Source organism: Equus przewalskii, chromosome X (genome assembly GCF_037783145.1).
Source record: "Equus przewalskii isolate Varuska chromosome X, EquPr2, whole genome shotgun sequence".
Lineage (NCBI taxonomy): Eukaryota > Metazoa > Chordata > Mammalia > Perissodactyla > Equidae > Equus > Equus przewalskii.
In genome coordinates this window covers 109,324,448-109,341,214 of record NC_091863.1, presented here as the reverse complement: position 1 = coordinate 109,341,214, position 16,767 = coordinate 109,324,448, and the positions used below count along the sequence as shown (strand labels likewise).

Here is a 16,767-nt window from a genome sequence, read left to right as displayed (position 1 = left end):
TTTCATGAGCTCCTAACTTACAAGGAGGAGAGAAGGATTCCTCCAAAGCTCATCAACTTGAGAGTTTACTCTTCAGTTAGATGCACTACAGCCATCATCCAACTGTTCTCTTTCTCTGCAGTAGATTTTTTTTTATAAAGTGATTTCTGACAGTTCATTTTCTAAAACTCTCAGCCCGATGCGATGCTTTTGTTGTTATTATGGTTGTTGGTTAACTTTTCCTTCCACAGAGAAAATACTATTAGCATGTCTAAGAAAAATGTGTCATTCAGAGGGAGGGAGGTCAGCATGGAACACAGACCTCTCTATCTTGCTGCCCACTCACTTCAAGCTGACACATTCCCTATTGCCCTGACTCATGATTTCGGATCTAGAAACCGTCAGAGCTATGCTTGCTTTCCTACTTCTTCTAGATATTCCTTGGCAAGGATCTCAAATTTACATCTTCTGCAGAGAAGACAAGTCGAAGAATTTCACTGCCTCAAGGCAATTTAGCTCTTCTGCAAGACACTGGAATGCCTGTGCCTCCATTTCCAACTGTTCATTATGGGAGGGACACACTTTATGCAGGAGAGTCATGCCTGACAAGGTGTGTATAAACTGAAATTCTATAAGGAAAACCTTTATGCATACTTTAAAAATACCAATAAAGAGGGGCAGGACTTTCTTTTTTTTTTTTTAAAGATTTTTTTTCCCCTTTTTCTCCCCAAAGCCCCCGGTACATAGTTGTGTATTTTCAGTTGTGGGTCCTTCTAGTTGTGGCATGTGGGACACTGCCTCAGCATGGCTTGATGAGTGGTGCCATGTCCGTGCCCAGGATTCAAACTAGTGAATCCCTGGGCCGCCGAAGTGGAGTGCACGAACTTAACCACTCAGCCACGGGGCTGGTCCCGAGGACTTTCAGAACGGTGCTGTAAAGAGGAGCTTGGGGAAAAGTTCTCTAAGAGAGACACCTATTATGCGAGCAAAATTAGCAAAAACAATCATTCCAGGTCTCTGGAGATTGATGGGAGGGCTTACAACAAATTGAGATGCATTTATTCAACAAAATCTAAAAAAAAATGGAAGTACAGTAGGAGGCCATGGCATTTGAATAAGGAACTGCACCCATTCCCCACAGGTCTGCCTTGTGGAAGACTTGTTCCATTGGGTTAGGCAGCCAAGTGGCAGTTACCATCTTGCCCAGGTCCCTGGGGTGGAAGAACTATTCTGAGTGGATTTGACAGCCAGTGAACATTGGCAGTTCCCATCTTTCTAACTCTGGGCTGTGGAAGATTCATACCAAGCAGTGGCAGCAGCTTAGTGCCAGCAAGAAGTTCCCCCTCCCTGCAAATATGCACATTGATCCCACTCCATAGGGAAGACCCTGGTGAAGTGCACATTCACCACCACCACCACCACCCCTCAAGCTCTTGCCCTGTTGGACAGATATTTTGCCCAGAGGAGGGTAGGAGAAAGCCTCAAAGACTGGCAATACTCTGCTCCTTCCAAGGGAACAGACTTTAATTGGATCAGACTGTGGAGCAATTTATACCCCAGGTTTTGCCAAAAACAACAGAGCAATCAACTAGCAATTAGGAGGCTAACAGCTGGGTGTAATACCAATAGAGGCAGACCAGTCAGAAGCTCAGTGGGAAGATCAGAGAAAGGGATAGTCAGAGAGAACCCAACTAGAACTGCAGTCATCCCTGGTGGTCAGAGAAATTGTGTTCAGGCCCAAGGCTGTATCTTCTAAGGAGCAACATCAGAGGATGTACACTGCAGGGGAAATAAACTTCACTAAACTAGTCCAGCCAATGGAATTTTTTACAGAAATATAAAAAGCAGTTCTAAAATTCATATGGAACCACAAAAAAACCAAATAGGCAAATCAACCTAGAGAAAGTAGAACAAAGGCATCATACTCCTTGAAATCAAACTATACTACAAAGCTACAATAATCCAAACAGTATGGTACTGGTACAAAAACAGACATATAGACAAATGAAACAGAATAGAGAGCCCAGAAATAAACCCACACATATACCATTAACTGATCTGCAACAAGCATGCCAAGAATACACAATGGAGAAAGGATAGTTTCTTTAACAAATGGTATTGGGGAAACTGGAACTGGATATCCACATGCAAAAGAATGAAATTGTACCCGTATATGACACTATATACAAAAAGCAACTCAATATAGATTTAAGACTTAAATGGAAGACCTGAAACTCTAAAGCTCCTAGAAGAAAACATAAAGGAAAACCTTCATGACGCTGATCTTAGCAATGATTTCATGGATATGACACCAAAAGCACAGGCAAAAAAACCAAAAATAAACAAGTGGGACTACATCTAATAAAAAACTTCTGCACAGCAAAGGAAACAATCAACAGAGTGAAAAGACAACCTATGGAATGGGAGAAAATATTTGCAAACCACATCTGATAAGAGGTTAATTGCCAAAATAAACAAAGAACTCTTAAAACTCAATAGCAAAAAACCCCAAATAACCTGATTAAAAATGGGCTCAGGACTTGAACAGACATTTCTCAGAAGAAGATATATAAAAAGTCAATAGATATATGAAAAGGTGCTCAACATCAGTAATCATCAAGGAAATGAGAATCAAAACCACAATGAGATATCACTTCATAACTGACAGGATAGCTATTATCAGAAGTCAAGAGATAACAAGTGTTGGCAAGGATGTGGAGAAAAGGAAACGCTCGTACACTGTTGGTGGGAATGCAAATTGGTAAAGCCATTATGGAGGTTCCTCAAAAATTAAAAACAGAACTACCATATGATCCAGCAATCCCCTTGTGTGTATATATCCAAAGGAAATACAATCACTATCTCAAAGAGGTCTCCACTCCCATGTTCATTGCAGCATTATTCACAATAGTCAAGATATGGAAACAACCTAAGTGTTCATTGACAGATGAATGGATAAAGAAAATGTGATTGATGGATAGATAGATAGGTAGGTAGGTAGGTAGATAGATAGATAGATAGATAGATAGATAATGGAATATTATTCAGCCTTTAAAAAGAAGGGAATCTTACCATTTGCAACAACACGGATGTACTTTGAGGGCATTATGCTAAGTGAAACAAGCCAGACACAGAAAGACAAATACTGCATGACCTTACTTACATGTGGAGTCTAAAATAGTCAAACTTACAGAAGCACAGAGTAGAATGGTGGTTGCCAAGGGCTGGGGGAAGGGGAAATGAGGGGATACTAATCAATAAGCATAAAGTTTCAGTTAAGCAAGATGAATAGTTCTAGAGATCTGCTGTATGACTTTGTATCTACAGTCAATAGTAATGTATTATAAACGTAAAAAATTGTCAAGAGGTTGGTCTCATGTTAAGTGTTCTTACTACAAAAAAATTAAATTAAAAGAAGAAAGAAAGAAAGTAGATTAAAGGTTTCCAGGGGTGAGGGGGAGGGGGGAATGGAGAGTGACTGCTAATGTGTATGGGGTTTCTTTTTGAAGCGATTTAAATGTTCTGGAATTAGTAGTGATGGATGCACAATCTAGCAAATATACTAGAAACCGTGGAATTGTATACATTAAATGGGTGAATTTTAAGATATGTGAATATCTCCATTAAAAAATGTTTTACACAGGGGCTGGCCCCGTGGCCGAGTGGTTAAGTTTGCGTGCTCCGCTGCAGGCGGCCCAGTGTTTCGTTGGTTCAAATCCTGGGTGCGGACATGGCACTGCTCATCAAACCACGCTGAGGCAGCGTCCCACATGCCACAACTAGAAGGACCCACAACGAAGAATATACAACTATGTACCGGGGGGCTTTGGGGAGAAAAAGGAAAAAATAAAATCTTTAAAAAAAAAGTGTTTTACACAATCCTAACAAAACGAGTAAAATGTCTTGGAATAAATTTAACCAAGGAAGTGAAAGACCTATACAATGAAAACTACAAGACTTTCCCGAAAGAAATTGATGACGACATAAAGAGAGGGAAAGACAGTCCTTGCACACAGATTGGAAGAATAAGCATAGTTAAAATGCCCATACTACCTAAAGCAATCCACAGATTCGGGGCAAGCCCAATCAGAACCCCAATGACATTCTTCACGAAAATAAAACAAAGAAGCCTTAAATTCATATGGGGCAACAAAAGACCCTGAATTGCTAAAGAAATCCTGATAAAAAAGAGCAAAGCTGAAGGCATCACAATCCCTGACTTCAAAATGTACTACAAAGCTACAGTAATCAAAACAGCATGGTACTGATACAAAAACAGGTGCACAGATCAATGGAACAGAATTGAAAGCCCAGATATAAAACCATACAACTATGGACAGCTAATCTTCAACAAAGAAGTCAAGAACATACAATGGAGAAAGGAAAGTCTCTCCAACAAATGGTATTGGGAAAACTGGACAGCCACATGTAAAGGAATGAAAATAGACTATTCTCTTATGCCATTCACAAAAATAAACTCAAAATGGATCAAAGACTTAAAGGTAAGACCTGAAACCATAAGACTTCTAGAAGAAAATATAGGCAGTACACTCTTTGACATCAGACTTAAAAGGATCTTTTCAGACACCATGTCTTCTCGGACAAGGGAAACGATAGAACAAACAAGTGGGACATCATCAGACTAAAGAGCTTCTACAAGGCAAGGGAAAACAGGATTGAAACAAAAAGACAGCACACCAACTGGGAGAAAATATTTGCAAATCATATCTCCTAAAAAAGGGTTAATCTCCATAATATACAAAGAACTCACACAACTCAACAACAAAAAAATCAAACAACCTGATCAAAAAATGGGCAGGGGATATGAACAGACATTACTCCAAAGAAGATATACGGATGGCCAATAGGCACATGAAAAGATGCTCATCATCGCTGATCATCAAGGAAATGCAAATCAAAACTACACTAAGATGTCACCTTAAACCTGTTAGAATGGTTATAACAACCAAGACAAACAATAACTAATGTTGGAGAGGTTGTGGAGAAAAAGGAACCCTCATACACTGCTGATGGGAATGCAAACTGGTGCAGCCACTATGGAAACAGAGTATGGAAATTTCTCAAAAAATTGAAAATAGAAATACCATATGACCCAGCCAGTGGCATACTCCACTTTGTGTCTGAAAAGGGAGGGGGAATATATTTGTATGAACAGAATATGTGTATATTTCCTTATAAATGCATAAACCATCTCTGCGGATAGTAACTGAATGGCTGGGTTCAGCAATGGGAAGGAGGTGTTTTACTGTATATCCTGTTTTGTTTTTTTTAATATTGGACTATGTGAAGTATTATCTACTAAACCTTTTAAAAATGGAAAATAATTAGCAAAAACTTATAAAATAAAAAACTTTATAAAACAAATTAAAAACATTGATAGTCTTAACTTATCGTGTCCCACCCCCACCTCCACCAATATTAACCACCTAGTTTCTGAAATTGGATTGTTGTAAGTTAGATTTCCCTACATGAGGTTTGACTGTACTCTCTGGTGTCAGGTCAAAGAGACAAACTGAGTGAGGTTCCATTATTTCTCAAATGTGCACAGAACAGTCTTACCGTCACTTATAGTAATATTAGCAAGATCCACAATATTATTAGGAAGTCCTTGAAGCAACTTGCATTGTTTAAGCTTTGGTTTTTCCCACTGAGATTTGCCAGTGTCGATACTGACTGAGCTGAAAAAGAGAGGAGAGAGGAACCAAAAGCTTTCTCATTGGAGGATGAGGCCAGAATAGTCATAAAGCAAACGGTGAAGGAACCCGGCGTATGTTTGGCTTGCCTCCCCTTCACCCACTGCCAGCCTCCTGGCTGAGATAGCAAAGGCAGGAGCCCAGTGTTTGTTAAGTGAAGAAAACTTTGCTGTTGGGGAGCAAGCGAATCTGGGGTTGCCACGCAGGAGGTGTAAACAGGCAAGAGAGCCCGAGATGGGGCACAGCAATGTCCAGGGGACCAAGAGTTGAGGCAGAGATCTTGCCCCTCTGGACACGACTCTTTACCCTCACTTTCCCTTCTTAACCCCATTTTAAGAGGAAATTCCTCTTAGAATGTGGTCTCTCTCTCAACATATTAGTTTACTCAAGGCAATTAGTATAGAAAGCTCATTGGCTCCACCTTCCCCTGTGCCTCATCCAATTCAACCCAGCTCATTTCAAGTCCGCTAACACATTTATTGAGCATCCACTATGTTCTCAGACTGGTATTAGGTAGTGCAGACAAACACAGCAGGATCTCAGCTCTCGGGGAGCTTGTCACTTGGTGGTTTGAGATTGTAAATGTAAACTACGTTTGCTAGGGAAGATAGGAGATGAAAAGCTGTAGAAACAAAACTGAATCTATCAAACCTCCAAGCAAGGAGAACTTTTATTTGCAACTTTTGAGCTGAGCTGGGCACTGAAAGGACAGAGATGGAGAAGGGTAACCCCCATACCACCAAACCAGAGCAAATAGCGCAAGCAGAGAAAGAGACGCAAGGAAACACCCAATTAGTCCCTTTTTGGCTGGAACACACAATAAAGAAGCGAGCCTGTTGGTCTTGAGTACTGTATTTAGGGGTTTGGACTTAATTCTTGAGGTCATGCAGAACCAGAGCAAGAGAGTGATGGCAACAATACTTTAGGAAAATCACGCTGGCAGCAGTACAGGGTATAGCTGGGTGGTAGCGGACAGTTAGAAGGCAAGGAGACTGCTCTGACAGTAGGCAAGAGACAGTAAGAGGCTGCCCCAGGGTAGCAGCAGTGGGATTGGAAGGGAGAGCCTGGATGTGAGCCGTGATTGTGACTGTAAAAGCCGCGTGATTTGCTGACTGATTAGATGCAGGCAGGAAGAGGTAGGATACAATCCAAGATGTCGCCTTCCAAAAGAGAGCTTTTAAGCCTCTGTCAAAACCTGCTGGCCCTCTGGTCTGCCCACTTAAGTTAATGGCATAAACCATTAACAGCAGAGAGTAAGAAAAAGGGGCTGATGGTTTTAAAAGGGAAAATGATAAAGTCAACAATAGAAGAGTAATTTAGTAAATTATTATGGCCCATCAACGAGGTAGCTTCTGAGGCAGTTTTTCAAAATGGTCATTAAGAAGATGAATGTAAAACATGGAAAATGTTTGATAAACCACTGAGTGAAAGGCTAAATGACACTAATGATATAAGGATGGCGATTACCACTACGTAAAACATAAAGGCACTCAGTGAAAGGCCAGATGAAACAATACATCAACCTAAAAACAGCTGTGTTCAGGCGGTGGGATCATGGGTGACTTTTTTCTCTTTGTCCTCTTGAAATTCTTTTCTAGAATGTTGTTGTGTTGCATGTGCATGCTTAAGTAGGTCCAAAAGGTGAGAGAAAGAAAGACAGACAGTCGAGGCGGAGGGAGGGAGCAGGCTCAGAGAAATGACACAGAAATATGCCCCTAATTAAGTAGATCTTTGTGTATCTGAACTAGCAATTAGAGCTTGGCCGGTACATACCAGATTCGAATAGCGTTTCCATCCTCATTTTTTATGCATCTAGTTTGGGCTGTCTCCGTAGGATTGGTTAAGAGCCACTCATATGTCCCTTTGTATTTAGAGGCTGTTTCATCGGCTTCGCACTTTCCTGGCTCTACAGAGAAAATGAGCGCACGTTTTAAGGGCAAAAGGCACTTAAAAATACCATGAACATCCATTACAACCCATCATTATTACCCTGCGCATAAACATCAGCAAATAAAAGAGGAAATCTTTTCGACCAGGCCATTTAAACCAGGCTTCACTGAAAATAGCATTAAATGGAGTCTTTTTTAAAAAATAAGCCTCTCAGTACAATCTCACATTTAGTCCTTTTCATTAAAACCACCCGTGGACAGAACAGTTTTTTTGTTTTTAAAAGTGATACACATGCATTGAAAAGAATTCAAGCCACACAAAGGGGTATAGAGTAAAAATCAAAAGTTCTCACCTGCCAATTGCCCTCCTTCCGAGGTACCCACTGTTAATAGTTCGAGGTGCAATGACAGGAGAGTAAAGGCTCGCTTCTCTTTCTGGATGGCTCCTCCCTTCTTAATGGACTCCGGAGGAGATTTGACTTTAGCAAACTTAATGTGTCTGCCGTCACCAACATAGACCTGGAAACTCTGTTCTGGCGTTGGTGCTGAGGGCAAGATTTTGCTGCCAAATGTTGTCACAGTAAGGGAGATGTGACCTGGGCCAAGTTTGTGTGGTAAGTTCCCAGATTTTACTGGCCACTCACGGCATTTGTGACCCTGATTTCAGGAATCTTTCCCTCAGGTGTTGAAGGGCCCAGAGAAGTGGCCCAGCCAGCCCTGCCCAGCCAGCCCAGTCCCCTCTCTGAGTGAGGATGAGAGGGGCCTTCTGGGCACTCTCAGGACACATTCTCGAGCGTCACTCGCACGGCGGGCTCTGCCTGTGGCTTCAACACTTCTCTGCCTTCCATCTCACTCTCATCCTTTAACAATCACAGCCTGCCCTCTGCTACTTAATTATTTTGTTGCCAAGGATTGTGGGTTCTAACGCCTATTCGTGTTATCTGGGTTAGCTCGATGTTTTTACTTCACTCTATTGGGGAAAGGGAAGAAAGTTGGCAGCAATGAGAAGGAGGCAGAGCGGCCTGGTAACCTTTCTCTTTTGCCTTTAAAGGCTTGCTAATCTAAAAAGAAAATGCCCATGAGAGAAATTCTGGACTGTTCCCAGATCACTTTCCAAGATGAATAGCTAGCTAAATCAATCAATAAATTAGCAAGTATCTATTGGGCAGCTATTATGTGTAATGAGGAAGCTCTCCAGGGCTCTGGATATTTACACAAGAAAGACAGTCCTCCCATGCCATTCATGGACTGGCCACGCTGATATCCAGAGCTGATTAACAGTCTCTGGTAACCCCTCTGGCACTCTGTTTTTTGGTAATCTCTTTAAAGGTAGAAAGGTTGTTAGGGCAAGTGGGCACCGAGGATATGAAAAGGACCATGAAGACAACGTCTCTCCCCTCTGAAGTCAGGATCTCTTACTAGGTATGCATTATGAGCTTTATAACAAGGGGAGTGAATTCATATGGAAATACCCCCCTCCCCGAAATTACCTAGTTTCTTCACTACAACGTGTTCAGACTTTACTAATAACGTCAATTGATCTTGTGTGAAGTTTCCATGCGTGAAGTTGCCATGTATTCTACTTTTGATCCTTCTAATCAATTCGACAGGTGCTAAAGAAGAATTGGCCTTTATGATGACCTGACAAACACAGCTAAAAAAGCAGAGCAAAAAAGAAAGATGTTGCAGTTATGTCAACAGAGCGCAATTTGGCCTGTGGTACTAAAATTCTGTACAGATGAATTAATTGGTAGTCCATAAATGTTAAACACTTTACAGCTATGAAGTGGCAAATCTTAAGAAATGATGGAAGACAGCATATTGAAATCTTCTGATAAATTTTCTCCCATCCAAAACAAACAACTCAAAATCCATTTTCAAAAGAACGGTCGGCAACATTTGCCTTATGTTGAAATTGACTAGCCATGCAATTTCTCTAGGAGTTTGTGATAATTAATAGAGAGGATAGAATATTCAGGATTTATTACTACAGAGAGACTATTTTATCCTTCTAGTCTCCAATTTATCCATTGTTACTGCAATAAGGCAAATAGGCACATGCTCAATTAGTCTATAAAGATGTATTCTGCAGAAGGTCTATTTCTATAATAGAATAATAATGATGACAATGATAATGATAGTAGCTAACATTTGTAGAGCTCTTTCTTCATGTGTTTGACTCATGTTATGCTCACAACAACCTTATGAGGTGGTGCCATTATTATTCCCATTCTACAGATGAGAGAACTGAGCCTTAGCCAAGGTGACAAAGACCTAGTATTTCATTTCTGAATATTCTATCCTCCAAAAGATATGTTTCAAAAGAATAAGGCTGTCCTTGACCTCACCCTCTGTAGCGCAATCCTCAAACACTCTAAATTCCTCTACTATTCCATTTCAGAGCACATTTCGGATTCACAAACTTACTTATACCTTTTCTCTATTTACATTTGTAGACACATCTTCATGAAGAACACATTTGTTCTGTTTCCTACTGCTGTTGAAAGTTAGACGTGCTTGTGTTGACTCAAAATTTCTCTCTATGTCTGATCTCAGCCGTGCCTCCCTCTCCACTGAGCCATATTTGGTGAAATACCTGCTCATCCTACCCATTCCATTTAGAGGCTCTCTCTTCTCAGCTCTCATCTTTCCAGTCTGAAGAGGACGCCTCATTTTTAAACCTCTCCTCTTGCTACAACAGACTCTCTACTTTTAGTACCCTGAACATTTCAATGATCTTTCCATGAGCCTTCTTTGGCTATATGTCCTTCTTGAGTTGAGTCAAGCAGACCAACGACAGCCAGTGTTCCAGGAGGAGCTGGATCACGGGTCTGAACAGGACTGAGGCTGCTTTCTGTGTTGTTTTTCAATTTGCTTGGTCAGTATTTTCTGGACTTTTTTGATGACAACAACAAACGTTTTATTCCCTCATCCCCAAATTATGACCACTTTGGACTCTATTTTCTCTTCACTACAAAGAGGCAGCTGGCAGGCTGCTAGGCTGTGCTGTGACCAACTGAAACAACTTATTTCATGAAGGTAAGAGCCCAATTACAGCATCTGTAAAACAACCACTGGATACTTTGATCTCCATCTGACAACTCTGACCAACAGGCTGCACATACAGAATTAAATGGAAGGAAAATCAGAACTAAATGTACCAGCTATGAATAAACTCAGCTCCTACCTGTATGGTACATGGGAAATTGTAGCCATTCCTTGCCCTTCTCTCTGTTCCAAATAATGCAAAAGAAAAGTACATAGTCACTGAAATCTTTAAACAAACGTCAAAATTGAGTACAGGGCTTATTGTCGACAACAGCAATCATAATTGTACTTTACATTTATGAAACCCATTGCCATTTGCAAATCACCTTCAAAAACATCAATGCGTTTAGTCCTCACATCAACCCTGTAGGATGGGCAATGCACGGATCGTCACCCCATTTTCTTGATGAGGAAGCTAAGTCTCAGAGAAGTTAAGTGATCTGCCCAATGTCGCACAGAGCTAGGAGCAGAATCTAAACCTTCTGGATCTGGATCCTGACATGGTGATGACAATAGTAAACACTAACAAGCATTTACTACTCTCTGTGTCTTGTGCTAAGTACTTTACATAAATTATTCCATTCCATCTTTCCAACAGCCTTGTGAGGAATGATAATATTGTTATCCTCATTTCACAGATGAGGAAACTGAGGACAGAGAGGTTCATTAAGATGCCCAAGGACTCACAGTCAGGAAGTGGAAGAGCAGGGACTCCAATCCAGGCAGCCTGACTCTGGGGACCATGTGACCACCAAAAGGCTTTTACATGTATTATTTGAGAGCAATTTTACTTATGTCATGTTATCTATAATGTATTCAATAAAAAAATTCTAACTCAGCTATTTACAGAAAGTATTTTATAGAATTTTTTTTTTCGGGAAGATTAGACCTGAACTAACATCCACAGCCAATCCTCCTCTTTTTGCTGAGGAAGATTGGCCTTGAGCTAACATCCGTGCCCATCTTCCTCTACTTTATATGTGGGACTCCTGCCACAGCGTGGTTTGATGAGGAGTGCGTAGGTCCACACCCAGGATTATGAACCAGCACACACTGGGTGGCCGAAGTGGAGTGTGTGAACTTAACCGCTAAGCTACTGGGCTGGCCCCCAGAAAGTATTTTAAATAATTTCCAATTTTAAATAATTTTTAAAATAATTTAAAACTTAAAAAATTAATTAATCTTTTAAAATTTCCAATTTTAAATAATTGGAAATTCAAAAATTTCCAAATTTTAGGGGCCGGCCCCACAGCCAAGTGGTTAAGTTCGCACGCTCTGCTGCGGTGGCCCAGGGTTTCGCCAGTTCGGATCCTGGACGCAGACATGGCACCGCTCATCAGGCCATGCTGAGGTGGCATCCCACATGCCACAACTAGAAGGACCCACAACTGAAAAAAATACACAACTATGTACCGGGGGGCTTTGGGAGAAAAAGGAAAAATAAAATCTTTAAAAAAAAATTTCCAAATTTTAGATAATTTGGAATACACCATAGGCTTGATTGCATTTTGTATAGTCAAAACATTTGTCTCATATTTAAATACCTTAAAAGGTGTGTGTATACTATCCCTTCAGAGTCTAACATTGCAAAATTTCAAGGCCCTGGAATAAGTACTGAGAATTGGGGCAAGATGATGGGAGATCGTTTTGTCACACTCTGACTTCAAATCTATACAAATAGAGGGTGAATTTATTATGTGAATGCCAGTCTTCCAAAAAATTGTGTTACTCTTGGAAGAATCAGGCTTTTTTGCAAGATGTCTACAATCAAGAAATTCCATTTAGTATTTACAATCCCCAAGTCATTCCAACACTCCCATAGCCCACAAAATTTGCCTCAAAAAACTGCCACCTAGATAGTTCAGAAAAGCAAAGGACAGTTTTCTTCATGGGTTCTTGTGCAGATCCCAAAAAAGGTGATGTAATTTGACCCTCAGTTCTCACAACTGAGCCTTGCCTGATAAGACAGACTTGGGCGGAGGAGCTATTTACTTACATCTGATCAGGTATAGGATGGCTACAAGTAGATTCGTTTCGAGAAATTACTTACAGAAGTTTGGTCCACGATTATTTCTTCTCCCACTTGCTCAGAAGTGTCTCTGTATCAAAAACATCAAAAAATTTTAGAAAAATGAAATATAGTACCAAATGCACAAGGGCACAAATTCAGGAGAAAGACAACTCTGAGGAAGAACAGTAGACTCTCCCAGCTGGAAATTCCAATAATACTAGGGATTCAAGAATACACTTCCAAAGAACTTGGTCATTATTTGGTAGGCCTTTGACTCAGCAATCCCACTTCCAGGACTCTATCTCATAATAGTACCAGCAAGGGTACATAAAAATAGATGTACAAGAGATAAAGATATGTAAGAAATAAAAACTATACATCTCCGGTTAAAAAAAAAAAAATATATATATATATATACGTACAAGGGTGGAAATAACTGAACTGTCCAGCACCAGGTAATTGGCTAACTACACCATGGCACACCCACACAAACGGATCCTATGCAGTAATTTAAAAGAATAACCTAAGTCTGTATATACCGGTCTGAAAGAAATGTACATGATGTATTCTAAAGCGAGAGAAGAAAGTCGTAAAACAGCATGTAGAGTAGGATTCCATTCTCTTAGGAAATGCATGGCAACAAGTCTAGAGGAATATGTGAAATAAGCTATTAACCAGAGCTCTTGGAGGGGTGGGGAAGAGTGGGTTTCTGGATATTTTCACTATCCATGTTATCCATATTTCTGTAAAGCTTTAAGATTTTACACTGGCCACATGTTACTTTTGTAATGGGGTAAAATAATAGACGCAATTTTTTAAAAGAATGTTGTACACTTCAGACATCCCCAATTTTCTTTGAATAAGCTACCACGGATTTACTTCCATTACTTTCTATGAACATTCTTGAACCTATTTATATTTGAACATGCAATAGAAACCGAAATCCCAGTGTATGGAAAATAGGCAGTCACATTTAATGTTTTAAAAATTAGCTTCCCATGGTTTACCAGAGCCATGCCTATTTTTCAAAGGGACTCTTCTGGATGTTTCTTTAACTGGGAACTAATAATATATGCAGGGAAAGAGTAAAGGAAATATTTCTCAGATGACCAATTGCCTTTGTCTTGGTCTCCTTGATACTACTCAGTGCCTGCTGATTTCACTGCAGCCACCTCTCCACATTTGTGCCCCAGGCGTGGCTTGGACTCGTCAGCATTCCTCAGTTTAAACATTTCAAGTTCCCTTTGGAGTTTCTAATTCCTGAAAACGCATTATCCAAAAATAAAAGGCCTTACAAATCTTCATGTATTAGCCATCCTTAGGCTGTCATCCCTTTAAGGCATGATTTTTTTCCGGAGTCACAGAATCATAGCGTTTTAAAGTCGAAAGGGGCGTTAGAGGTAACTGAGTCCAATTCCACTGTTTCCCCTATTTACTTTCTTCTGTTTTGTTCTCCCATTGGCTTTATACCCCACAGTAATGATAGAAGTTTCTTCCTCATTCCAAAGAGAACCTACACTCAGAAAGGAAGCCATAACTCAAAAAGCACCAGTCCCTAAACCTCAGACAAAAGCAAAGAAATCCCCTTTGGATAGGAACAGACCCGGAATGCCCTCAAACTGCACTTCAACCCACAGTAGTTGACACTCACATACCTGCTTTTAATTTGAATAGCCAGATTAGCAAGAGCAAATTCACTGTCCTGAAAGATAGAATTCAACTGTAAAAGACAAAACATACCAGTTTTAGTATTCCTGCTCCTCTAGCCTAACCCAGCAAAGTTACCTGAGACGATGAGATCATTAAACTGCATTCATTATTTCAATTGGTTCAACATTTCCATATGCTCCACTCAGTTTTTCAATTTACATTTTACCTACTCTCATGGAGTGAATTGTGTCCCCCACCAAATTCATCTTGGGAAGCCTTAACTCCCAATGTGCCTGTATTTGGAGGTGGGGCCTTTAAGGTTGCCATTAAAGTTAAATGAGGTCATAAGGGTGGGGCCCTGTTCTGATAGGACTGGTGTCCTTATGAGAAAAGGAAGAGACACCAGAGCTCTCTCTCTACCCACACAGAAATAAACCCCATGTGAGGACACAGTGAGAAGACAGCCATCTGCAAGCCAGGAAGAGAGGCCTCACCAGAAACCAACCCTGCTTGCACCTTGACCTTGGACCTCCAGTCTCCAGAACTAGGAGAAAATAAATGTCTGCTGTTTAAGAGACTCTGCACTCTGTATTTTGCTATGGCAGCCCTAGTGGACAAATACACCCACCCATTTTCAAGTACTTATAATCATGTCATACACACTTGAAAATAAATGCCGATGGGGGCTGGCCCTGTGGCCGAGTGGTTAAGTTCGCGCGCTCTGCTGAAGGTGGCCCAGTGTTTCACTGGTATGAATCCTGGGCGTGGACATGGCACTGCTCATCAAGCCACGCTGAGGCAGTGTCCCACATGCCACAACTAGAAGGACCCACAACGAAGAATATACAACTATGTACCAGAGGGCTTTGGGGAGAAAAAGGAAAAAAATAAAAAATCTTTAAAAAAAAAAAAAGAAAAAAGAAAATAAATGCCGATGAAGAGAGAGGGGAAACAGACAGGACCACATAGCGATAGCTATTAAAATGTGAAACGTTCATGTCCTTTGATCCAGCAATTCCAGTTCTAGGAATTTATCCTATAGAAACACTCAAATGCCCCCAAAATTTATTGTATGGGTATTATTGTCAATATTTGTTTCCAAATAGGGAAAAAAGTAGAAACAACCCAGATGTCTACCAATGGATGCCTGTATTTAAAAAAAAGTACTATAATGGGATCCAGCAAAAGTCCTAAGAGGTCCAAAAAAGGTCCTAAGAGGGCAATTTATAGCAATACAGGCCCCAGTTAACAAACAAGAAAAAGCTCAAATAAACAATCTTAAATTACACCTAACAGAATTAGAAAAAGAAGAACAAACAAAGCCCAAACTCAGCAGAAAGAGAGAAATAATAAAAATTAGAGCAGAAATAAATGAAATTGAAAGAAAAAGACTGTAGAAACGATCAATGAAACTAGGAGAAGTTTCTTTGAGAAGATAAACAAAATTGACAAACCCTTAGCCAGACTCACTAAGAAAAAAAGAGAGAAGCCTCAAATAAATAAAATTAGAAATGAAAGAGGAGAAATTACAATGGATACCACTGAAATACAAAAGATTATAAGAGAATATTATGGAAAACTATATGCCAACAAACTTGACAATCTAGAAGAAATGGATAAATTCTTAGACTCTTACAACCTCCCAAGACTGAATCAAGAAGTAGAGAATCTGAATAGACCAATCAAAAGTAAAGAGATTGAAACAGTTGTCAAAACCCTACCCAAAAATAAAATTCCAGGACCAGATGGCTTCTCAGGAGAATTCTACCAAACATTCAAAGAATACTTATTACCCATTCTTCTCAAACTATTCCAAAAAATTAAGGAAGATGGAAATATTCCTAACACATTCTACAAAGTCAACATCACCCTGAGACCAAAGCCAGATAAGGACAACACAAAGAAGGAAAGTGACAGGCCAATATCACTGATGAACATAGATGCAAAAATCCTGAACAAAATATTAGCAAACCAAATACAATACATCAAAAAGATCATACACCGTGATCAAGTGTGATTTATACCAGGGACACAGGGATGGTTCAACATCTGCATATCCATCAATGTGATACACCTCATTAACAAAATGAGGAACAAAAACCACATGATAATCTCCATACACGCAGAGAAAGCATTTGACAAGATCCAACATCCACTCATGATAAAAACTCTCAGTAAAAAGGGTATAGAAAGAAAGTACCTCAACATGATAAAGGCCATATATGACAAACCCACAGCCAACATCATACTCAATGGGAAAAAACTGAAAGCCGTCCTTCTGAGAACAGGAAGAAGACAAGCATGCACACTCTCACCTCTCTTATTCAACAAGAGGTTTTGGCCAGAGCAATTAGGCAAGAAAAAGAAATAAAAGGAATCTAAATAGGCACTGAGGAAGTGAAACTCTCGCTGTTTGCAGATGACATGATTTTATGTATAGAAAACTCTAGGGGCTGGCCCCGTGACTGAGTGGTTA

General features: G+C 40.2%; 1 protein-coding gene across 1 annotated transcript in view; it reads right to left on the bottom strand.

Annotated features, from left to right (window-relative positions):
• Positions 1 to 16,767, bottom strand: part of ADGRG4 (adhesion G protein-coupled receptor G4) — a 95,070-nt gene that overhangs the window by 47,291 nt on the left and 31,012 nt on the right. The window contains 6 exon segments of the mRNA XM_070603370.1: positions 5,560 to 5,678; positions 7,467 to 7,599; positions 9,073 to 9,236; positions 10,770 to 10,849; positions 12,681 to 12,729; positions 14,297 to 14,361. Of these exon segments, the coding sequence (XP_070459471.1) occupies positions 5,560 to 5,678; positions 7,467 to 7,599; positions 9,073 to 9,236; positions 10,770 to 10,849; positions 12,681 to 12,729; positions 14,297 to 14,361 (610 nt within the window).